Source organism: Homarus americanus, unplaced genomic scaffold (assembly GCF_018991925.1).
Source record: "Homarus americanus isolate GMGI-L3 unplaced genomic scaffold, GMGI_Hamer_2.0 scaffold39075, whole genome shotgun sequence".
Classification (NCBI taxonomy): Eukaryota; Metazoa; Arthropoda; class Malacostraca; order Decapoda; family Nephropidae; genus Homarus; species Homarus americanus.
Genome location: NW_024745219.1, coordinates 369,354 through 395,618, shown reverse-complemented (window position 1 = coordinate 395,618; position 26,265 = coordinate 369,354). Strand labels below are relative to the sequence as shown.

General features: G+C 37.7%; 1 protein-coding gene across 1 annotated transcript; it reads left to right on the top strand.

Annotated features, from left to right (window-relative positions):
* The first annotated feature begins 1,810 nt into the window (after positions 1 to 1,810).
* On the top strand, positions 1,811 to 26,263 carry LOC121878597 (CDK-activating kinase assembly factor MAT1-like). The gene is made up of 7 exons (XM_042384934.1): positions 1,811 to 1,897; positions 3,540 to 3,692; positions 8,891 to 8,997; positions 9,757 to 9,944; positions 11,336 to 11,471; positions 12,080 to 12,283; positions 25,493 to 26,263. Exons 2-7 carry the CDS (start codon positions 3,548 to 3,550, stop codon positions 25,688 to 25,690), a joined length of 978 nt encoding a protein of 325 aa, XP_042240868.1. The 5' UTR covers positions 1,811 to 1,897; positions 3,540 to 3,547; the 3' UTR covers positions 25,691 to 26,263.
* Positions 26,264 to 26,265: the final 2 nt, after the last annotated feature.

Genomic DNA, 26,265 nt, shown 5'->3' with positions numbered 1-26,265 from the left:
TGGAGGTGATGAATGTTGTGTTTTCCTCGCGACAGGTACAGAGTCCTCAGATGCGCCTGCTGGGGTGTGTGGGCCTGGGTCAGGAGCAGGGGCTGCGTCAGCAGAAGCGGATGAGGGCTCGTGACCGCAGCTGGGTCCACGACAGCAGCAGGGTGCAGGACAGTAGCAAGGAGTACCTGAGGGAGAAAAGAGGGGTGTGTGGGTCCACACTCAGGCGCGTGGGCCGCGTCGGGAGCAGGGGCTGCATCAGGAGAAGCGGCAGGGGGTACTGCTGGGCCGGGGGCGGCATCTGAGGCAGGACGGGTGTGTTGGGGTCGGTAGGACGTGGTGCTTGGGGCAGGAATAGGAGCGGCTGTCTGCTTAGAGTAGCAGAGCTGCTCTAGGGTGTCTAACCTGCGGTTTAGAGACAGTAGCTGTAGAGCCCATGAGAGCTGCTTCTGGGTGGATAAGCCAGTCTTCCATGTTGCTTGAAGACTGGGAGAGTGATCTGTTTCTCCTCCATCCTGTGTGAGTGCGAATCTCCGGGGGTCACGATTTGTGGGGTATGGGATGTTTGGTTCACACTCAGGATGGGAAGGAGAAAGGAAACTCACAATGTGCTCTCTGTATACATGTTGTATTGGATGTACAATGCAGCTTGGTGCTGGGAAGTGGCAGCGTGGTTACAAGCGTGATGTAGAGAGAGCTGGTTGGTGAGGGTGCTCAGAGGAGGACAGCTTGTGGGTCGCCATGCTCGCCGACGGGAGCGAGGGCCGCCAGGCAGCGGCGGAGGAGGTGGTGTAGCTTGCTGCGGCTGTAGCTAGAAGAAGAGCGGTCACCACGAGGTCAGGTCTTTTATAGCGGAGGTAGGCGTGGGTAGATAGTTGACCCCTGCTCCGTGGGCGGCGCTGGTTGACCTAGACCACGAGGCATACACTGGGGAATTCGCGGGATCGGCTACTCAGCGACAAACAGCGTTTGTAGGGGAGAAATCCACTAGAGCGCCTAAAATTGCCTAGCTTATACTACAGACGGGCAAGGAGGGATCTAATTGAGGTGTATAAACATCTCAAAGAGCACTACTCAGTCGAGTGCCCTTACCTGGAGCTGGCGGACGCTCGCCCCACAAGGGGCCAAAGCTCAAGGCTGAAGAAGCCGCAAGCCCAGAAAACTGTGAGGGGTAACTTTTTCGGAGTGAGAGTTGTGAACTCTAGTAACAATCTGCCAGAGAGTGTGAGCTCTTTCAAGACCAGACTTGACAAGAACTGGAGCAGGTTCAGATACATCCAGGAGCCAGTGTATGCCCAGTACTTGCTAACAGTGTGTAACACAGTCGTGCCCGATCGTCCAAGCGGCTAACGAGCCGATCAATGTGAAGAGGATAAAAGTAAAAAGTAAAAGTTGCCTGGTGCTGACTGTAGATTATTTGTATAATAAGTACGTTTGACATTTCTAACTGCTTGTGTACTCTTTCGGACACTTCGGTAAGCAACATCGAAAGTTATGGATCTTTTTGCAAATTTCTCTATAGTTTGTGTTTTTCTTTTATCATTTCCCTGATTTTACTTGTGATATCGGGCTTGGAGACAGACATACTTTTTACTAAATTAGTCTGGAGGGGGAAGCAGTTATCAAAGCAAGCACTGAAAATGCAAGGAAAGTTGCAGCAGATCACATATTGTAGCATTATTTCAATTAGAAACAAGAAAAGCGAATGAGTAATAATAATAATATTAAATTATCCTTATTTTTCTTATCTTTATTACTATCATTATTAATCTATGTTTAAGTCCGTATATGTTGCAGTTCCTCATATAGTGTTAGGTGTGTAGTCCAGCAGGAGTGAACCACAACAACACATGAAGGGTCTCTGGTGACTACCTCCTACCACAAGACTTGTGTCTATAGTTTGACAACAGTTAGTATATATATTTAAGAAAAGGTTGTTTGCTCATATTGTTTATGAAGTTGTTCTCTTAAACAAGTATACTTATTTACTTAGTACTATGTTGTAATGGATTGAGGGCGCTGGAAAAAAAAGTGAATAAATCAATTTGGTAAAGGTGGAGGGGATGGTTTTCACCAGAAGGAACTTATGGAATTGCACCAAAATTTCTGGAGGTGTTGTTTGCATGACACTATCAAGAACAGTCATGGGGTGTACGACGCCATTTACGATGACCTTCTTGCCCTGATCTTTTTTCAGCAATATCGCCTTTAACACATGGAACTCTGCACTTTTCGAAACTTTGGAAGAGTCTCGAAGCAAGTTTCCTGGTGGGAATTATTAGCTAGTACTGTACTCAAAATATCGATACTTTGAGATCTTTCCAGAGCTTCAAAAAGGTGGTATAACTGAAACAAGATCAGGGCAAGAAGGTCATCGTACACCCCATGACTGTTCTTGAATACAGTTAGGTCGATAAGGCAGTGGATATTTTGCCGTGACCGATAAGTTCCTACTAACGCCATTTTACCGTGAGTGTGCTCTGATGGCTAATTGTCCATTACCGGTGAACAACGCGAGAACTATATTTGACCGTCACGGCATTTATTTTGCTGTAAGTCGATCGTTGTGTAGATGTAAACATACCTAACCTTATTTCTGTTGTGCATGGAAACTTATTATTATAAAAGCAGTGACATTTACTAGAACATAATAAACCTGACCTAACCAACCAAAGAAACCTACCTAACCTTACCTAACTTCCTAGCCTGGGAGTGGATCCCTCTTCATATTAAACAGAGTACTTAGTCAGTCAAAGCGCACTTTTGGTAAAATAACATTAGTAGGAACTTAGCCGGTCACGGCAAAATATCCACTACTTAAGGTAATGAAAATGACAATGCACAAAACCTGACTTAACCTACATTTATATTACTTACTATCATCCAAACGACATCTCTGAGAAAAATTAACCAATTTTATAAATGATAAAGTATCGTTTTGCTCATGCACCTATTTTGTGAAGGTCAGAATCAATCAAAACATTAAAAGTCACCCGAGAAACATAATTTCAACCTAACCTAAATTTGCTGCATGACTGAAACGATAATAATGCCTTATAAATTTCTTCTGGTGATAACCATCTCCACATTTGCCGTTTATAGTACATATTGACAAGCCTGGATTCACTCCCTTATATCTTATGAGCGGTTCAGTACAATGGTTGCGAGGAGATTTGACGCTGCCATATTTATGGTAAATAATTTTGTAATTATTGACCTAACCTAACCTAACCCATTGTATTTAGCTGCAGCATCCCACTGGTGGTACAGTACTTTTAAAAGGTCTGCTTGCCATCAAGTAAGCTTTCTTCTTTCCTCCTCACTCTGTAAGAGTACATTAATATATAACTTATAATTTATTTTATTTTATCTTTTCAAATTTTTTCTTCACACTTATTGTTTGTGAATGTGAATGGATTGGCTAACTGAAGTTATTCAGGTTAATCTACTTGGAGCTCATATAAGGTTACATTTTTTCCTCTAACCATACATTACAATACTCTGTGCTTTAAGAGGAAGAAAAAGGTTATATTGAATTTGATATTTTCCAGATATAAAAATGGGGGACTACTATGATAAATCTTATGAGATCCAGTGTCCTGTGTGTAGAGGCACAAAGTATCGGAATCCACAGATGAAACTGATGGTCAATGTGTGTGGACATCCTCTGTGTGATTCGTGTGTACGAATGTATTTTATAAAAGGTAAGAAATTAATTGTTTTTCCTAATTAGGGAACAGTTTTAAATACAGTAGACCCTTGCCATTCGCGGGTTTGCGATTCGCAGTAAGCAGATGGTGGCTAGTTTGCAGGCCTTTTCCTGCAGCACAACGATTCACCCGACACAGCCTCTTGTGTTGTACTCTCAAAAGTTTAGTGTTTCTGTATGAAATGGCCCCTAAAAGACGGCTTAGTGTCAGTGCTAATGGAGTGAAATGTAAAAGACAGAAGTCAGTGATGACCCTGACAAAGAAAGTTTTATTATTAGATAAGTTAAAAGAGGGGATGTATTCTTTCATGGCTGGTCAGTTGTTTGGTATAGGTATACAGTAGTGCACAAAGGTAGTATAAGTTGCTATTCGTGGTTTTCCAATTCGCTCCATTTCTTGGAACCTATCCCTCACGAATGGCAAGGGTCTACTCTATTATCACTGAATGTGCTTTACCCTATATTATTTTCTCACAACATTTATATAAGTTTACTTACATTACTTATGGTTAGAAATATTTTGATTTAAATATAATTTATCATTAAAAGCTGTTAAGCAAATCTCAATCCACTAGTTTTATAATTTTCTCTCTTCACCCTCTTTCACGACGATGTTTTCTATCACTTAGCAATGTAGACTAACACACCGTTACAAGCATTTTCCTCCTTTTCATGTTTTTATTCTATCAATGAATGATATTATCAAACTAAAGCACAGTTCTAGTAAAATAATACATAAAATTAACAATAATATAACAAATTGTTAAGAAAAATTGTCAATCAGTCATGTTGCTGTTCTTGAACCTTCTATTCACTAACCCCTTAATTCCCATTGATTCGGTGGTTACTATAATGCAAAGTTCTTCAGGAACACAACTACCATGTTATAGGAAAACTGAATGTGCTCTACAGTTAAAAGAAATTTCTTATCCTCAAACCGGGATCTCTCTCAGATAATACATTATTAATCTACTGTATCATAATCAGAGTTGTAAAAAGTACGGTACAGTACTGGACTGTGTTACCAAGTAAAAGTGCTGTTACATTGGCAAAATGTTACTCAGGTTGAAGTAAAGTACCCAAAGATTAATGTACTCAAGTAGAAGTAAAAGTATTCAAAGATCAATGTACTCAAGTAGAAGTAAAAAATATCTCATTCATAAAGTATTCAGGTACTGAAAATAAAAAGTAACAAAAAATTTATTAACTTGCAAATATTAAAATAAATCCATAGTAAAAAAAAAGAAGATAACTAAAGATAAAAATAAGACACATAGCATTACACATGTTTATTTTTTGAGATTAATCAATAACTGATTCTCAAAATTATGGCTGTCCAATCAGGATTTCTTAGGCCCAGATATAAGCCCAGCATGACCTACCGATAGAGAATGCGTTTAGCCGCTCTTCCTACAATTGATTGCAGGGATTTTTTTTTTTTTTCTTTTTTAAGGGATTAGCCCACCCGGAGACAGGTTACTAACCCACATCAGGGCCTGGAGGGCGAAAATGTAATAATAATACCTGTAATAATGATAATAATAATAATACAGTAATAATAATAATAATAAATAATAGTCATAATAATTCATAATAAATAAAATTTATGATAAAACAAACAAAAATAAAATAATGATGATAATAATACAGTAACTGTAATAATAATAATAATTTTAATAATAAAGAACTGTAAATACAAAATGAAAAAAAGATTAAAAGTGAGAAACGATATATGTATGTTGTGTTGTCAATGGTAAGAGAAACAATTGAGACCCTGCAATTGTGTGTAAATGAGGCAGAAAATCAGATCAGCAACCTGGGACTTGGTCACAATTTTCGTGATGCCATATGGCAGCAGGGTCTATCATTAGACAACACATTATGCTTCCAATATCTTCCCAGGCAGTAGTACCTCCCTGTTTGGTAGCTGCCTACTACCTAGTGAACGGGCTGGAAATATATCCATCCAACACTATGATCACTTTCTTCCTTATCCACACAAGTATCGTTAACATGACTTAAGGTCCACAGACATAATGTTGTCTCTGCTCGCATTAGGTTAGGATACAGACCTATCTGGCAAGTATCTGAGGCGAAGAATGACCCGCGTGGGGTAATGAAACTAGGGTTCCCAAGTTTGGTTTGCTTTTCCTGTCATACCAGATCCCCTTGAGATTCATCCAAATTGAGTGTTTTGATGCCTAATCTTTTAGCATTCAGTACAGCAAAATATTTTAATTTTATTTTAAGATAAACAGTAATTACCCAAATACCTTACCTTTATACAGTACAGTAAAACTGAAGTGTAGATCTTTTTTTTTTTTTACGTTGGATAGGTAATAATTCAGTCATACAGGGCAGTGAAATTATCACTGCCCACCTCTAAGTTTATCCATTAATTTATTTAGGGTTAATACAAAATCATTTTCATCCATTACCAAATGGGATTTTCATTAACAAATTGCTGCCGTAGGCATCATCTAGAAGTATTCACCAGCATCTCACCTTGTGTCGTTACGCTGAGGAAGTTGTATAACCGTTTATTTCTACTTGCGTGACATAGTTATATATACTCGTCTTATACCCAATTCACATCTGCATTCTAAAATATGTATTCCCCAATACATTTGTCACTTTATAAACCAATTTGCATTATTAAAACATGCATTATAGGAGAACTGACTGTACTTTAGCTTTGGTATACAGTACTGTATGAGCAAAAACCCAGGAGTTACAATTTTGTACAGTATTTTTAGTAGCATTGGGAGCAGCTGAAATGCTGACATAGGCATGTGAGGGTGATGCATCCAGAACTAGGACAGTGTTTACAGTTATTTAACCCTTAAATGACATTGAGATTTTTATTTAGACTATTTATGTTAGCAGGGAAAGATAAGGATGTAAAAAAATGCATAAAATTATAAAATTTCTTAAGAAAAAGACAAGAAATGAGAATGGTAAGGTGGATGTGTAATGTGACACTGAAAGACAGAGCTACTGGTAAGAGAGCGGTTGGGTCTTGAGAGTATTGGTGAGGTCTTGGTTAAAAGTAGAGTGAAGTGATGCAAGCATGTGTAGAGAATGGTGGAGATAAATTGGGTCAGGAGATGCATGAGAATGTGGAGAGGAAGAGAGCCATGGTTAGTTCAAGAATTATATGGGGAAAGATTGTAAGAAGTAACCTCAGATATAAGAAGCTGATAACAGAGACTGCAGGAGATTGAGTGGCATGGTGAGCTGCCATCCTGGTAATCGTGGCTAACCCACACAAGCATGGAAAATGGCTGTAAAACAGTACTGATGAATGCAAAGCATCCACAGTCATTATTTAAAGGGAATTTTTTGCCTTTTTCTTCCTCTGATTTAATGGAAAATATCTATGATTTATGCAAATGAAGTGGCATAATCACTTTGGAGTAGGTTATTAAGATGTATGTGATGGTATGTCAGAGCTTTTCTGTCATGCCCATTTGAATATTGAATATCAGAGCAATGCTTTTTCTCAAGAAATGGTATCATATTCTGTTTTTAGATTAATCCTTTTATTGGATTCATTTCCTTGGGATTTGTTTGCAATAGACTAAAAAAAAAATTCTTCTGGATATTGGCTATTCATTGGCAGTACAATACTGTAATTTCATGGACAAGTTCTTATACTTTATTAGAAAAAAAAGGTTAGATGAATAATTCAATAGACCGTGCAGCTGCCATCAGGCAAACATAGCTAACCCACACAAGTGTGGAAAATGGCAGTGATGATAATGAATGGATGTAGGGTAATTTTAGGCCTGTTGTTACTCCAACTGGAGTTTTTCTTGTTTTTGACTGGCATGTATGTCTGTGCTTTAATAATATGAAGGTTTTTAGGCACTTAATATCAATTAATCTGTGCACTCAATAAAAACTATTAAATATTAAGAAAGGTATATTTTCCTCAGGAAATTGTTGGTTGCAGAATGGAGACCTTGTGGATTCCCTTCTCTATACCCTGTATACAGTAATATGGTATGCTATATCACTGGTTCATGAGTGGGGGGATGATTTCAACTTAATCTTCTCCATTGAAGATATGTACCTATGTTAAATTTTGATCATTGTAGTGTAGTGTATGAATGGATTTGGTTTGCATGCTTTAAGACCTAACTTACTGAACCACAGAATTGTTTAAGAGGAGCTGGAATTCCATGGATCATCTGTTAAATAATCCAGAACAAGATCTTTAAACTGTCTGGAAATTGAAACGTGGCCATGAGAGCCATTAACATGGCCAACTGTTCCATGAGCACACATCTGTCTCATCCTTGGAAATTTCATAGCATTTCTTAATCATCTTTGTCTATCTAGCTTTTGATTATGAGAGCTGCCTGCCTTTGGGGTATAACTGAAAATGATTGATCCTGTTTTCTTGTGAAACCCTTAGCCAAGCAGCTCAGATACCCTCCTTTTTTGTGCAAATGATCAGTCAATTGGATCTGAAGTATATGGGATACGGTATACAGGGAGTCCCCGACTTACGAATGCCCCCTGATACGAACCGGGTTAAACTTTAAATTTACAGTATTTTGTCATTCTATTTCTTCTTTTCTCTTAAGTAATTTTAGATGTATATAAGGACTTAGGCTATGATACAGTGGGATTTTAAACATTGTTCTGTAAGTACGGTATGCACATAGTATGTGTTCCGACTTGCGTACAAATCCGACTTAAGAACGTCCTCAGGAACAGAACCTGTTCGTAACCCTGAGACCCCCTGTATAGGTCCTGAATTTTAACTGATGGAGGTATGCCTTGGCATGGAGTGTGCCGATAGGATGGACTTAGCTCACTTAAGATAGGTCTATAAGTTCCCAGAAGACATAAGTCACCCTAAGTAATAGGGCAATGTGGTGAGGAAGGAGAGGTGATTAGTATACCCAAGGGCTTGATAAATCACACAGGCTTGCATAAATGGAGAAGGGATGGTATATCCTAGTTCCCTTTGTATTATGTGAGCCAGAGGCTACAGGCTCTACTAGAAAACAGGATTTCAGAATTAATTGTTAATTTTTGTTGTACGTGTGACCGTCAAACCCAAGGCCCACGATAGACAGTGTCCGTTATATTGGGGGTTTACTGTATGGCAACTAATTTTATTAATGTATGGTAATTATGGTTTTACAGTGTACATTTATAATGATTAAATTTTTATTACAGAATCTGGACAATGTCCAGAATGTGACATTGTGCTCAAACGATCAAAGTTTCGAGTCCAGGTGTTTGAAGATCCATTAGTAGAGAAAGAGATTGATATAAGAAGAAAGGTATGTTTTAGGTAGATGTTATAATGTTTTGTATTTATGCTTTAGTGTTTGTGATATACAGCACGGCCGGATCCAGACCTCAAATTTGACTGATGCAAATTTCAATTTTTGTAGTTGCAGCTAGCCCAGATTTAAAAAGAGTCAATGAAATTTTTTAACTTCATTCCACAGCTCCGTATTTTTAATCTAGTCAATCACAACATTTGTGAGAAGTAGAGTTAATGAATAATTATTGTTTGATTATTAGATAGCCCAATACCTTGATTACCTATATATTTTTTTATTAAGAAGATATTCATTATTGTTTTTACATAGCTTTTGAAATTGTTATTGGTCAAATTAAACCACGGATTTTAGGTAATTTAAGCTACCCATACTTGTTCTCTCATGAGAACGAGTGTGTGGAAGCAAAACTTGACTTAGCAAGGGAAGAAAATTTAACCTGACCCAGGGAAGAAACTGTATGGTTGTTGAGAACCTCTGGTTTTCCGAGACTCAGTTTCAAGGGTCTGTACAGTCCCTGACTTGGTACAATTAAAATAGATTTTTGTCGTTTGGATGTGATAACACAATCTTGTACAATTTCTTTTTAATTTTTATATAAAAATTTAATTTTGCATTGCCTTTTCTTGGAACATCACTGTTTTTAGTTAATAGATGGCTTCAATTTTAATGCAAAAAAAACAAAAAATATTATGTAGGAATGGCATATCTATTATTGAATTACTTGTGACACTTTTACCTTTTCTTGTATCTTAGGTAATGAAGATTTATAACATGAATGAAGAGGATTTCCTGACTGTGGAAGAATGGAACAAGTATCTGGAGGAAATAGAAGAAATTGTATATAATATAACGAATGACATAAATCGTACCGAGATGGAAAAGAAAATCGAAAATTACGAACGGCTTCACAAAAATGATATTAGAAAAAATTACACAAAAAGGTAAGATATAGAAATGGAGTATTGATCTAGAAATCCCCCTTTTTTTAACCATGCCTGGACTAGGAGAATTGTTTATTATACCCACTAATTCTAGAGGAAACCCTCAAATATTAGTGACTTAGATTAATTTGTGAATAAGTGATAGTGATGAATCTTTAAGAATAACAGTCCCCAAATCTATATTTTTCAAATGAAATTCCCAGTACATAGAACAATACAACATCATTCCATAATGCATGATAATTCTCAGTCCCACTCTCACCTTATGTTGAGGTTCTACAATACAGGTAATAATTATCAGCTAGGTAGAACACGGGTGCTCAAGGTATGAAGCAGCAACTCTTACAACAAAATGCAGGCTATTTAATCAATTAACCATGATTTTCAACTAAATATATTCATCTGAAAAATTTCTGATGAGGACTTACCAAACAGACTTTTAACAGTATAAGTTCCTCTTGGGTAGGAATCAGTGATTATTTGCCACTACATTATTATTAATAGCTGGTGTTATATACCAGGTCTCATTCCCCAATGTCCCATAATCATAATTGAGGATTAAAACCTGAAATCCTATTAGATGGCTGAAAATGTGCCCTCATTCCTTCCAATTGTAGTATGCAAAGAGTGCCCATCATTACTAAGTAACCCTATTTTCTTTGGTTGATGACTGAATGATAAGGAATTATTGAGAGCTTCAGGTCATAATCTCTTGAGTCACGAGTCAACAAAGGCAGCTGCTTAATCCAATTTCTTGAACTATGTATACTGTACTGTATGACAATTTATTTTAACATTCCCATGGAAGGTTTTTCAGAAAAGATAGTTTTTATCAGAATTGTTCTTTAAACCAGTTATTGTGTGATTAGGCTAGAACCTTGTCAGTGATCCCCATGTAAACAGCTGTTTAAATAAAAAATCTCAGGATACCTTTAGAGGTTGCAAGTGTAGTAGGATGAGTAGCTGTTGTTAAAGAACTAGCAATAATTTGTGGAATAATGCTTCTGCCACTGTTTATTATACCATTATAAATTAAGCCATTAAAAATCTCAGGTACAGGTTTTTTAGTTCTACAATTGATGGTTGAGGGAATGAGCAAGAAATCTTACTTCCTAATTTTCTTTCTGTGAAATCTTAAATGAAAATGGGTTGGAATCTCTCCACATTGTCTAAGAGGGTTCAAGCAAATGAAATGTTATCAAGAGTGACCAGAACTTCCTATTGGTCCTCTAGATACTTAACAGTTATACCTCTTGAAGGTCTCTTGCTTGTTTCCGTGGCCATAAAATGGGATTTCATACATCAGTTAATTACTTCTAATAACATAAAATATGGGAGTATCAATAGATATTCATAATCAGGGGGTTATATATATATCTTCAACTTTCCAGGAGTCGTGAGCAGGAGGAGTTAGAAAGACACTTGGATGCTGAAGTATTGAGGGGATTAGAAAGACAGAAAGCACAACGAGAGGAGGAGTTACGATCAAAATTATCCCGTGAACGAAACAAGACTTCTCTTATAAAAGTACAGTACAGTAATACCATTTCCAAGTGATACAAAATGTATATTAGTTATTATGTGTCTAAAATTACTAACTATTCACACAAATTTAAATAAATTCAAAACTGCTTTGATAACATGACTCCAATTTCACATGTTTGTGGAACTGATTGGATCCTCAGTTCAGATCCACACAGCCAAACCATCTTTATGTATTATTTTTTAATCTGCTGTAGCTATAAGCACTCATCCAAATCTTTAGCTTTTCCTTATCAATATCCCTGCCTGTCTTCTACATTTCACTGTCTCTTATCTTCTCCCATTTGCTAACACAGTACTACATCAACCTTAAGTTGGGTTATAGAAGAAAAAAATATTCACCTGTTCATGTTGCATGAGGGTACAGTACTGTATATGTGGTAAGTGTAAATATTTTATTTGATTAAAAATGTCATTGATGTCTTGTAAATTCTTATAAACTTGTCATGCTTTAGAAATTCAGTGTCTTTGTTATGTAATTCAAGGCATTTTTACTCTAAAATTAGAGTCTAGTTACTGCTTTCCCAGTAGAAATACCAGCAGGTGTGAAATTGTAACATTATTATAACTTACCAGTCAATTATTTGCTTTAGGACTTGATGGCCTCTGAGGGAGATGCATCTCTTATTGTACAATCCCATGCTGAGCGCCTCAAAGAAGAACAGCAGCGAGAAAATCAGAAGAAGAAAGAACTGGAGTTAGCCCTTGCTCAGACCACTCTTAAGGTTAAAGAGTTCTCCTCTGGAGTCAAGATAGGTTTTGCAGGGATGGGTATTGCTCCTGTTCAGCTCATAAAGGTAAGGATAATTAAAATAGTTTTTACTCAAAATTCATAACACTATTTGCAGTTGAAATGTCAAGTTCATAGACAATTAAGTGCATGTTATTTCTAGCTCCATATATCAAGCTTTTATGGCCACATGTCAGAACACCACCTGATAGAGGCTACTTTGTTTTGGAGGTTATCTGTGCAAGGGTATATAAAGAATCACTTACCCATACAAATCAATGTTTCTGAAGCACCATTCAACCCTTGCTTAGTGGTTGCATCAAAAGGCAGAAAGTCAAGAGGTAAATTGGTAAAATCTCTAAACCAGCCCTTTTTATGTAGATACTCCTGACATAAACCAGGGAACCAGATCAAAACCTTCACATTTACGTACAGCACCCACAAGCAGTTGTTACAGCTCAGCATTCCTCGTGGATATTATAATAATAAGTGGAGTTTCATGTTGTTGGCAGTGGAGGTTTTCACTTCACAGTCATTTATTCACAGTTACAATAGATCCTCACTATATACACTGGATGCATTCCTTGATTAAATGTTTGCATAAGGGAATTTCCATAAAGCAAATAATAGATTAAATGTGAAAAATAGAGATGCTCTGCAATATCACTGCATCCACAAGAAAATGCTTCATGAACCAGTCTTCATATACTTGACCAGTCACCCATGCTCTCTTGTTAGCATCCTAATGCACAGGTAGCAAGTTCTTGCTGACTCCTATTAGCACTCGAATGGTGCATGGACTGGTAGACAACAGCATCTTCACAGTGAAATTGGCCACAGGTTTGCCAAGTAGTAGGAACATGTGTCTCTCCTTGGCTGCTTTAAATCTGGATGCCAGTTGCTTTCATCAGCATTAAATACTTGCTAAAGGCTAAACCCCTCTGTCTAGAACTCTAGATCAAAGCTTGCACCTCTTCAAGGAACTTAGAAGCAACCACGAGGTTGGCACTAGTCTGCTTTCCACAAACATTTGAGGTTTTGAAGGTTTTAATAATAATAATGATAATAATTAACGGTTTATTGAAAAAGTTCTGCAGCCCGAAGGCTGAAAATATACATTGGACATAAATGACTTATTACATACATTGTTGGTTTAACAAAAGCTTTCATTAGAGAAAGGAAAAGGAACAAACAGTGAACATACAGATTAATGTTTTCAGTGGAGGTCATGTAGATTATGTGCGCTGAGGTGTTGAACAGCAGACAAGTAGTGCAGTAACTCCCTCACAGATGGTGTTATGAGGGGCATCACGTGGTGTAGTAATTCCTTCACAGTTGGTGTTATGAGGGGCTTGACATGGTGTAGTAATTCCCTCACAGGTGGTGTTATGAGGGGCATCACGTGGTGTAGTAATTCCCTCACAGATGGTGTTATGAGGGACCTGACGTGGTGTAGTAATTCCCTCACAGTTGGTGTTATGAGGGGCTTAACGTGGTGTAGTAATTCCCTCACAGGTGGTGTTATGAGGGGCGTCACGTGGTGTAGTAATTCCCTCACAGATGGCGTTATGAGGGACCTGACGTGGTGTACAGTGAACCCTCACTTTATGCGGTTAATTCAACCCACGGCGGCCCGCGTAAAGTGAGAAACGCGTAAAGTGAACAACATAACATATGGGATTTATTGAAATAGAGACCTGGCCGACCCCCAAACTCCACTTTTTCAGACACAATACCTACGTTGTAGTAAAAATAACTTCTTAATTTTATGATGGTATGCACACACAATTAATAATTAAGAGAAATATCAATAATATTAGGTTTTTTAACTCTTACATTAGTAGAAAAGATGGCTGGGCACACGGGGATGAGGGGTTGGTTCCGAGGCAGAGGGCAGATTATTGGCCCTCACCTGTATCACTTGTATCAATTGTATCACTATCCACCACAGAGGCTTGCAGGGCCTCTTTGTCAAACCCCTCAAAGTCCATATAAGTCCATATCCTCACTCTCATTATCACTATCGCTGTGGTGGGTGGCGGGTGAAGAACTCGGTAATGTTTTGATGACTGGGCGACCTTGTGCGCACCCCGCTCGCGCCACTCTCCGCGTAAAGGGGGTACACGCGCCGCGGAAAGTGAGCATTCCGGTTTCGGCAGGGTACCGCGTAAACGTGGAAACGTGTAATGTGGGACCGCGTAAAGCGAGAGTTGACTGTAGTAATTCCCTCACAGATGGTGTTATGAGGGGCATCATGTACGTGGTGTAGTAATTCCCTCACAGATGGTGTTGTGAGGGGCCTTCTCTGTTGCTCCATCCTCTTCACTAACGTGCTTGTAGACCAGGGGTGTCAAACTCATGGCCCGTGGGCCAAATGTGGTCCTTGGGATGGTCAGGTGTGGCCCGCGGGATGACAGTAAAATTTATCTGCCCGTGAAATTATGATAGAAATAGATATGAAGGAAAAAATGCAGATATGAATGAGTCAGTAATTTCCAAAATGGTCTTGACATCATTGTAGCAATAATTGAATTTATATTGTTAATTTATATTGCTAGTAATAACACTGTTGTAAAGGGAAAATGCTTATAAATCGAAATTATTAAAGAAATAAAAAATGAAGCCTCAGCCATTACTGGCATCTGAACAAAGGCAGTAGCCAAACGTTGCAATACTAGGCTAAACAGATGAGAACTGGTGTGCGTTGTTGGACCCTCTCCGCTTCTTTGGAGAAATCGTGAGTTATACTTCGCTTTTTACTCACTCAGTTATCTATACCTATGACTAAGTATATGTAGAATTGATGTGCAGTCAATCCTTTGAAATGAAATTATATATAAGATTTGTAGGGAAACTTTGTACACATGACGGTTGCGTCAAACCCGCTAACCACCGCCTTGCGCTAGGCTTCGCCAGTGTATGGGTTCAGTCCAGGTTCATATTTTGTTTCTTTTTCCCTCCTTTCTTTTTTTTTTGCACATTATAAAACATTTATCTACCTATCTACCAGTTTCTTTATTAATCTCAGACAAACCCAAATGAGGTATTCCTGGTAAGCCAGGTAAGGCATGTGTGAATCTGTAAACTTCAATCCTGCAAATATGATAGTGTATAACACTTGTGTTGGCTCTGAAGAGGGTAACTAAAATAAGAATTGGCCCTCGAAAGGCTTTGAGTTTGACACCGCTGTTGTAGACCTTCTGTTCCTTATTCTTGACCGGAGCATTGCTAAGGCTCATTTTCCTTTTATTTTAGTCTTCCGTCCAAACTCCAAGTATCTATTTCATCTTTTTTCCAGCCAGATTCTTACCTGTTTTAATAATCAGTGCAGAAAGGGGTGTTGAATAGCTAATGTAATTTCAAACCTTCTCAGCACTGTTCTTACATTAAGAACAGTGCACTTTCCCAGGTTAAATGTTCGGCCAGTAACCAAATGCCTTAAAATGTCTAATTTCAGTCATACTTTACTTTACTTTATCCCCTTCCCCACTGATCAGCCTGTTAGCTGCTTGGGTGGTCATTCATGTCTCTGTTACACACTGTTGGCAAGTACTGGGCATGTACTGGTTCCAGAATGTATCTGTACTTGCACCAGTGTTGGTCAAGTCTGGTCTTGAATGAGTTCACACTCAGTGCCATTACAATACTCTCTGGCAGATTGTTCTCACTCTGAAATAGTTTGTCCCGACAATTTTCTGAACTTGTAGATTCTTCAACCTTAACTTGTGACCTCTCGTGGGATGGGCATCCACCAGTGCTTCCAGGTATGAAGACTCAACTCTGAAATGTCCTCTGAGGTGTTTATAAACTTCTATTAAGTCACCCCTTGCTTACCTACAGTATAAGCTTGGGGTAACTGAGGTGCCATAGTGCAGGCACCATTCTGATGGCCCTCCTTTGGATGTTTTCACTAACTGACAATGAAAATCTCTAGCAAATTTTGGGTACCAGACAGGGTGACAGGACTTCACATGGGGAAGCACCTTACTTTTGAAGAGTTTTATGAAGCATGAGCTATCATGGTAACTGAATGTCTTCGTATGAGACCCACTGGCTTAATTGCTTGATTCACTTTATGGACGAGTTGATGGTCGGATTTTTTTTGTAAGATGGCAGGTCAATGGGTAAATAAAACACTTAAATTCACTTTGGTAATGATATTTTAAAATAAATTAGGCAAAAAAAAAAATACGGATTAAAGTTGCTAAAAATTCGCATGACTGTGAAAAGCTCTGTGATTGGTTGTGACGTCACTGGTTGGCGCAAGCTGCCCAGCCAGCTGTGGTGTATGTGTTGTTACCAGCAGAAAATTAATACAGGACTTGTGGCCATATACAATGTTGTTATATACGTACAGGCATACCTTATTTTTAGGTTAAAATAAATTATTGCTGAAGTATCATCGTGTGTATTTACTTGCTGGTGCCAAAAATGATGCAAAAGACCAATAACTCCAACATGGAAGTTTTCATCACTGTTCTCTATTTCATGTCTGGAAAATGTAAGTTTTTGTCACTGATGTCTATATTTAATGTTTTGGAAGAACTAGGGATGACCATGGCCAGGGAATGGGCTTGAGATGACAGATGTAATTTGACGTGCTTCAAAGCTGGATGGTCGAGTTCTTGATAATGCTCTACTATCATAAAGACATCTACTTTTGGTAAATTTCATTCATCTGCCTTGATGAACCCTGGAAGTAGTTGTCCAACCTTCTTGGCTCTGTAAATAAATATTACTGTATTAGATAATGAATTGTGCTTTACTGTGCAACACAGTAATGCTATATTGATTTAAATATTACTAAGCACATTAACTAATTCAATGAATATTAGCTGCCCCTACTACAAATTTCATTGTATAAACATTCCAAACAATATTGATATTATTTTGGTTTTGGTCATCTGGGGAACCTTAAGATTCTAACTATGGGATTAAGTACTTTAAACAATAAGACAAATTATCTATACGGGATTTATGTCGCAAAACATTTTTCGATTTCTTAAGAAAATACAGGTCATATGTTAGGTTAGGTTATGATGAGTTATAAGGTTAGCTCAACATGCATCGGTAAGGAAGGGTGGTAGTTACTCAAAACTAGTGATTTACGATAGAAATGAAGGTCTAAATCGTTCATAACGCTTTGCAAACCATCAGCCAAAAAAACATAGTCTGCATGCCTAAGTACAGGGATGACCAAAACTTTAAATTGACCCAATGTAGCCTATCTCGAATCTAAGCATCCAAATACTTATGGATGTTAAAGTAAAATTTTACCCATTAATTAATATAAATGAAGTTATGTTCCAGTGGTTCATTAGTGAATCATCAAAACAATAACAACACTATGTTCTCATGTTTACCTAGCATCAGGCATTCTCAAAACAAAGTCCAGACAATGTCATTGCAGTACAGTACTTCTAAATTGACTCATATCTCCATCTAGTACTGATATTCTTTGTAAATGCACTGGGAAAAAAAAAAGTCTACCAAGTAAAGAATACATGACAGCTGAGCTGGTGTGACCATGGGAGTTTTTCATGTCCATAAGAACCTAAGAATGGAGGAAACTGCAGCAGGCCTATTTGGTCCATACTGGGCAGTCCCATTTACACCCAACCCCTATCGCACAAATGTCCATCCAACCTATGTTTGAAGCAGCGCTTCATGACACATTTCTTCACTTACAAAATGTCCATGATTAGACCATAAAAAAAAACTTTAAAACTTATCTGAACGTGGCATTTGGGGTCTAAAGGGGACACCTTTGTACTACCTGTGACTGCAGCTGTGAGTTTGATAGAGAGCGTCGTCTGCTGGGAAACTGGTGACATCATTGCAAATGGCGGCCCTGTTTCTAGAAAAATAACCTTATCTCTACTTTTATAGCAGGACTTTTAACTTTTAGTACAAATTATATATACCGTATCACTCTTCGAACATGGCAGAGTGTATTTCTTCTGTTCGGGGGAATGTAGCTGGTTTCAAGGTAAAACCTTTCATGATATATCATTCAGAGAACCCAAGAGCTTTTAAAAATGTCAGCAAGCACACACTGCCAGTGTTTTATCGCAGTAATAAGAAAGCATGGATGGCTCTAGCACTGTTTGAGGATTGGTTCCTGAGTTGTTTCATTCTACGAGCCAAGGAGTATTGTCTGCAACAAGGGGTTGCATTCAAGATTTTATTAATTTTAGATAATGCTCTGGGACACCCACAACACCTGGACGACCTGCACCCTGATGTTAAGGTAGTCTACATTCCACCTGGTGCTATTGCTGCTTTTAAAGCGTATTATTTACGTACGACCTTCGCTCAGGCTGTTGCTGCTATTGAAGGTGAGAAAACGCTCAGAGAGTTTTGGAAGGACTACAAATTTTGAAATTTTAAAGATCATAGCTGCAGCATGGGATGAGGTTACAGGTCAGTGCATGAATGGAATGAGGAAGAAGTTCCTGAAAAGATATGTGCACAGTTTCAAAGGATTTAATGAGGATGAAGCTATTTCTGAGATTAGTTACAAGATAGTGGAGTTGGGTAAACAGCTGGAGTTAGAAATTGATAATGAAGATGTTGAGCAGTTGGTTGAAAGTGTAGCAGAAGAGCTAAGTAACGAGGATTTCATTGAACTGGATGCACAGAAAATTGCAGAGGAAGAAGAGAGACAAAACGTAGAAGAAGAACCTGCACCCCAAAAAAGTTTTCAGTGACACAAATGGCAGAGGCATTTGCTACTATTAATAAGGGGATGCAAATGTTTGACGAAATGGATCAAAATGTTGAGCGTTTTGCAAAAGTTGACAGAATGATCCAAGATGCACTTGCTTGCTACAGGGAGATTTACAATGAAAAGAAAAGGCAAACTGTGCAATCTAAATATATTTTAGGAAGTCCCCCCACTGTTGTCTCCTCACGCCACCACCACTGCTGCCTCTTCACTCCCTAAAGAAGATCCACTACCTTCAACAAGCAAGTATGTTAGCGTGTCTGAAGAAAGTGAGATTGATGACCCACCCAGCCCTGTCTCCTTCTCTGCTTCATCCAATTAATATAGTCTCCATGTTTAATTAAAAAATTATTAAGCCCCCGTGTGCATTCAGCTGACTACATTAAAGGTAAGTGCACAGTAACACTTTATTCATTTTTCATTATTGATTACTTTTACTGTACTGTATTTCATTTTAGAATTTCTATGTGCAGTAGGTTCTCAAATTTCGCGAGTTTTTAATTCAACATTTTTTATTTGGACACAAAAAAACACTACACAATTTCTAATTTCGACGTCGGAAACTCAAATTTTGACGGGTTTGAGCGGCCCGCCAACGTTCAGACGTGCACAATTGTTTAAACAGCATCATTTCTCTTATATACAAAAGATTCATTATTGTTTATTACTGAATGTCTTTTTGATTGAATTGATGTTTATGCGTGCAAAATGAACAATACAATTCATTAATAATATGTAGAATATTAAAACACACGAGGAGACGAGACGGCATTGTTTTCGTTAATGTTTACCAAACCAGTGACTGACTGGTTCTACATCTAAAACTGAAGAAAATAAGACCCTGATTGTAGCTGTAGTAAAATTAATGTAAAATAATTATTATGGTTGTTTTAAGTAATGTTATTTAATGTTAATAAATGGAACACTAGAAGTAGCTAACCATTAATGGTAAAGGAAAAAATTGAGACTGCGTATGTAAGTGCGCACATGTGAAAATATATTGTCATTACTAGGGCCCGGATGTTTAGGCACTAAAAAACTTCAAAATAGGCAGGCAAAAAGGCAAAATAAAGTGGCAAAATAGGCATTAAAAAGGCATTTATTCCCAGAGCAATTATAGAAATAAAACTAGAAATATAAATTAAGTACATAAGTTCCATAACTAATTCTTCCTTAAAGTAGACTCGCTCAGGATTTGCTGTTTTGTGTATTTTTCCAAGAATAACTTCAGAGACTTGTTCTCCAGCTTCACAACGGAATATCAGCATCAACAAAGGCTTTACACAGATCTAATGAAAAGGTAGACTTGCTGCTGGAGGATGCACTGAATGTAGTCAGCAGACTCGTTTGCTGGCTTCCTGGTTTTGTTTTCTGAGCAGCAGTTTGATGTTTAGCAGTCTGCACATGCTGCGAAGCGAAGTACTTTTTATCAAAATTCACTTCTTTTTCACAGACTTTGCAAAATAGCACTGATCCATCAGTGGAAAAAACGTCACATCCCATCTCCCGAACAAGATCATTCAGCTTCTTGCCAGATGGTGCACTAACTTTGGGCATTTTTACTTTTTTAGAGCACTGCCCTCAGCAGTCATGTCTGCTGTTAGCCTAGTACTGTACTGAGGCAGTGCGTCGACTCATATACGTCTCGTGCCGACAAAAGCGGTGTTGCCAAGTTTTATGGGTGTGGTTTGCTAAGTTTTATGGTGTTCCGAAACTTTAATTTCGTGTTTGGAGTTACTTTGTGGAAATGTGTGCAAAAAAACACAATAGGCTATTATTTAGTAGAATAGGCATTATCACTCGCAATTCCCTAAAAAAGGCAAAAAAGGCATTTTATGGCATTTTGCCTAAACATCCGGGCTCTAGTCATTACTCTACATAAGAATATGAAAGCAACACTTATTTACTGCTCATATATGTTTTAATTAATGTTTCTGAATTTAAAAAAAAATTCTACTCACCAGTGGCGGTAAAGTTGAAAACATTAGGACAGCCAATGTTGCTGTGTGTGTTTTTACTCGGATGACGAAGTTTCCAAGTCATCAGATTCAACTCTAGCTGAAGCTGTAGAACATAAGAACTTTTTCTGTGTTGTTTTTAGCTTTTATTTAACTTTATCTGTGTTATTTTTGTTGTTTTATTAGGATATTGCTTTATTACAGGTAGTAATTCGCCAAAAAAGTAGGGTAAATAAGGCAAAATTTAGCCAAACATCGAAAGTACCAGGCTCAAATTAATTTTCTCCATAGGAAGTTGTATTTAAATTTGGACTATTTCAATTTTGCGAGGTTTTTACTGTCTAAATAGGTGTCAAAATATGAGAGCCTACTATTTTCGCATTTTTTAATTACGACCTGGTCGTCGGTCTGGAACCCTGTCGTAAGTGGAGGAGAGACTGTACAGCTACACCACCGATTTTCCGGCACCCTTGGCTCCAAACCCTTGCCGGATTATCCATTTTGCCAGACCAACCGAGGTCAGGTAATTATAATTCAACAATACACCTCCCATGTCTCTAAAGCACCATGGACTGCGAGAAGCTTAAATTAAATAAATGTTAAATGTAAATTAAATTTGAAAAGCCATAATTTTGAGCAACACATTACTGTACACACTTTGTACTCATGTGTTCTACACTAAAGTACTAAAGTTCTTATCTCTTGTACAAACTATGAGTTATTTCCACTCAAATTAATCACTATCTCACAAGGATTCCAGCAATGCTAGTTATATTCTGCTAAGTTTGGTCTGTGCCATTTTATAAGATAAAAACTTTAAGCCTAAAACTACCTTCACCCTGGCTGGGTTGGTGGGAGGGAGGGAAGTTAACTGCCCTCTCGTAATTTCTGTTCGGACTAAAGGAGGTGCCGGACCATCAGTTCCTGGAAAATCGGTGGTGTACCTGTATATATGTATGTGGTAAAACTGTACCATATAAATTTGCGCCTTACCGATAGCATATGTCAAGTGCCAACTCTTAAACATTGCCTCAGTAAATAATATCTACATATTTGAGTACGATAATTAGTAAAATAAGTGTAAAATTATGTAAATATAAGTTATTTTATGTAAGTGATGTCTGAAACTCACCATGGCATGGTTGTTGTGCAGCAGAGGCATATCTCTGATATTCACATTCCATTTAGAATTGCCACACATATAAGTAAATAAAAAAAAATTATTTCCATTTTCTATTCACCTACCTATCCAGTATTATATAATCATGAGCCTCATTAAAAAAAAAAGGTGGAAATAACAAAATAAAGTGGTGTAAAATAAATGCAGAGTGTGATATGTCTCCCGGCCTATTCAGAGATCGTGGCAACGTTGGATTTTCAAGGCTGATGCTAAACCACTTGGAAAGGAATGCGCTACACAGTAATATCTTTGGGATTTGGAAAATATTTCCGAGGGGTGCATTTTCTGGAAAACTGCGAATATCATTTGCTGACTGGGGGGTGGGGGGGGGGTATTTTTACTCGTGTGCAAAGAAATGTATATTCCCTTTATGTGTTTGCCCTTAGGACAATTATTTTTTTTACCCGTACTGTACATGTGTGTGTGCATGTAGCCACTCCCTCCAGAAGAGAGTGGAGACAGCTGGTAAGCAGAGGTCCTCCTGCTTTGTACCCCTCAGCTGGGATTCCAGCAGTCCTGAGGTTTTGTTATTCTTCATCTGTTTGATGGCAGTAGCAACCTCATCCAAGGATGGAGGGTAGCTGAGGTGGGTCAGCTCTGGATGCTGGTAGTGCTCTTTCCAGCACTGAAGGCTGCCTTCTTTGTCTTTAGTTAGGTAGTTACTGTTGGATGAGGAAATGGGGCTGTGCCATGAGTGATTGGCCCATAAAATGTTTTGGTGGAATTGAAAAATCCACGCATCTTGTGTTCAAACTTAAATCTCACTAATTTGGACAACTGTTACAATTCCAGACAAATTAAAAGATATCAGCCAATCTGTATTATATGGGTAATTTGAATGGAGTAGACCCCCGAGGAAGTTGAATTAGCGAGGTTTGAGTGTACAGTTTCTTTTATTTAATTTTCCACATATTACATGAGAATTTTAATAAGGAGAAAGGGAACAATCAGGCAACTGGCTTAGTGACTGTGTAGGTAGAGATGAGTCTACTTGTCCCCAGTGAGTTTGAGGAGTCAGTTATATAGTGATTGTAGGAGAATGATGACACATTGAAAGCTTTTTTTGTAGACTTAATAACATTGTAAGTGTAAGAGAATAATGAATTAAGTGAGTGAAATAAGTAAGGATATTGCTGGCAAAACAAAAATTATTTCAGCATATTTTCATTATGCTGTACCGTACTTAGGAAAAAATTACAATTTTTTTTTTTTTTGTAACTTCAATTTTTTCATTCACAAATCAAATCATGGGACAAAATTTTTTTTTCTGAAAATTTTTGTAAACCAAACTTTCATAAATTGAGGACTGCCTGTATTTACATTTTTTTTTTCTTCTTCTAAAGTATAACCTCAAAGCACAAATCTAGTAATGTGAGCAGTGCTACTCCAAAGAGGGCAAGGGAAGTAATGTCACTTGAACAGAAAGTAGAATTGGCTGATCATCTTGCAAATGGTGAAACTACTGTATAGCACAAGCTATACAGATTCTTTTTAACATAGCAAAATATAATACTGTACTCTGGACGTTGAACATTACCCTAATCACAACTATTATGTGAATATCACTTTCTTGGATACTTTTGATAAGGAAAAAGATCTAGACATCGTGATAGACCATTCATTGAAAGCGGTGCAACAAGTGGGAACAGCAGTGAAGAAAAGCCATCCCAAATTTTGGAATAATAAGTTATACATCCAAATACAAAGATAAGAAACGGCTCCTTCAACTTTGGAAGTCTCTCATACATTCCCATCTGGACTACTGTATGCAGGCATGGAGACCTTATCTCCAGAAAGACATAACATCCCTAGAAAAGGTACAACACAGAGAGACTAAGATTATTCCTGAACAAAATGATCTTGATTATTCAAGTAGACTGAGGGATTTAAGACTGACAACTCTTCAGACAGATATGATAGGATGAATCTCATAGAGATATTAAAAATCTTGAAAGGGTTGGAAGATGTAAACCCAGATAAATTTTTCATGATGTCACGCACCACCAACACAGGAGGACACAACTTCAAGGTGTCATACAGGGCAAATTTAACACTTTCAGAGCCCCACTGGGCACATACTGCCACCACCATTATTTTCGATCATTTCATATTTTTAAATGTGTATTTCTGCACAAACGATTACTCAACAATACTATTGTACAACGAAGTTGAATCTAACACCAACATATGAAAATACAAGTGAATATTTCGAAGGAGCGTGTATCATCTGTGCACTGTAAATCCTTGGGACACTGAAGCTTGCAGGCCCACAGGGAGGTTATCCCAACACTTCACATTCACCACAGTTGTATGGTGAAAATGGGAAGATAATGGCATGCATTTTAAGACTTGAACCATGAAAATAAAGTGATAATTAGATTATTGGCTAGTTTTTGACATCAGCGACAATATTTTCGTCATCAGAATGCTAACAGGAGTTTTTTGGATGATGAAATATTTGTCAATGGCCTGCCAAAGTGGAAAGGAAGTACAGTGTTTACCATCTACTGTGTTGAGAAGTACAATAAAGTCTACCAGTACAAGCTGTGGAAGTGAGAACAGTACTGGGCTTTAAAATGCCCCTGGACAAGACTATCAAGAACAATCGTGGCCATTAGGTAAATTAGGTAGGTAAAATCTGCAAGCATTTTTGTGTTAACGAGTCAAGTGCTAGTGTGGCAGTAAGTACATCAAAGTGTGCAAAAGTGAATTATGCTTGACTTTGTCTCCATAGTACAGTATGTGGTGGCCTGTGGAGAAGTTGGTGGAGGAATGTGATGTAGAGCATTTTTGCTAGGGAGAATGTCAAGGTCAGGAATATGTCCTCAGGGGCAATAACATCATTACACTCTTGAAGTTGTTTTAACCTTTAAAATTTACTGTATATTAGTATTTTTGTGCATCATAATAAACGTCCTTTTAAGTACCCTGTATTGCATAAACTAAGTACCGTACTTATTTTTAAACTTGAGCTGTACATATAGATGTTAAGTTTAAAGTCGATTAGCATTACAGTCAGTTATATTGCAACAGCTATCAGAACACATCACTTGTTAGAGCAGGGACTTGCTATATCAACACTTTTGTGTTCTATTAAACATTAATGGGCTCTTACTTGCATTTATTGGTTGAATCTCACAAGGCTACTCAAGCAGTCTCACAAGCCATAAAGTGACATTTCTGAAAATGATTGTCCATTTCTTCCCCCAAATGGACTGTATCATTATGAGCCCTAAAACTCATGCCTTTCTCACATGGAATGAATTAGTGATAGCTTTATAAATCTTAATTTTCTAAGATATTCACCCACTGTTTTGCCTTCCTACTCTTATGCTGGATCCAGTATTTCTTTTGAGGGATACTGTATGTTGAAATTTACTTCCCCCTCCCCTTTTTTTTCTTCTCTCACAGGAAGAGGTGTACCAGTATGAGTCCCCGAAACTTGCATCTTCCCTGCCTGCTCCTGCATGGGATGAACTTGAAGAGGGTGGTTATTTAAACCATGTCCGGAGAGCCTCTCCTCAGGCCAATGCTGGAGGTTACACAGAACACTACGCTTGTCTCAGGGCTCTACAGGACTTTATGTCTTCTCATTTCTTAAGTTCCTGATTGTACCCATTCCGTTAGGGACAATATGTAATACAGTACTATGATAAGCCTGTAATGTGTAAGTTTATATTTAAATTGATCTTGAATGCTATTTATTTTCACTTGAACATACTGTATATTATGGAAAAGATTGAGTCTTATACTGTACCAGTAGCATTAAATTTACATGATATAATGGTACAGTATATTCTTTATCTCTGTCTCTTTGGGGTATAGTCATTTTTATGAATACCCTGTATATTCATTGATATTGCTTATACTGGAGGGATAGAGTAATGCTTCATTGGAACTGGGTTTGTTTCATTTACCTTTGCTCCTTAAGTGTACAGTATATATATTTTATCATAATTTCCAAAACTGTACTGTTGAACTAGGTGTAGGAATACTTTGCTGTTATTTCAACAGCATATTGTCCAACAAATCTTCAATTGTTTAGTATGTTTTCACTGTCAAACAAATATTTGTACAGTATTTTGTATGACATAGAATATTGCTTGTAACTCATGACATGTTCTTGTGAGTGTTTATTTTTTTAAGCTCTAAAAAAATTAAACAAATATAAATGGTATTTATTA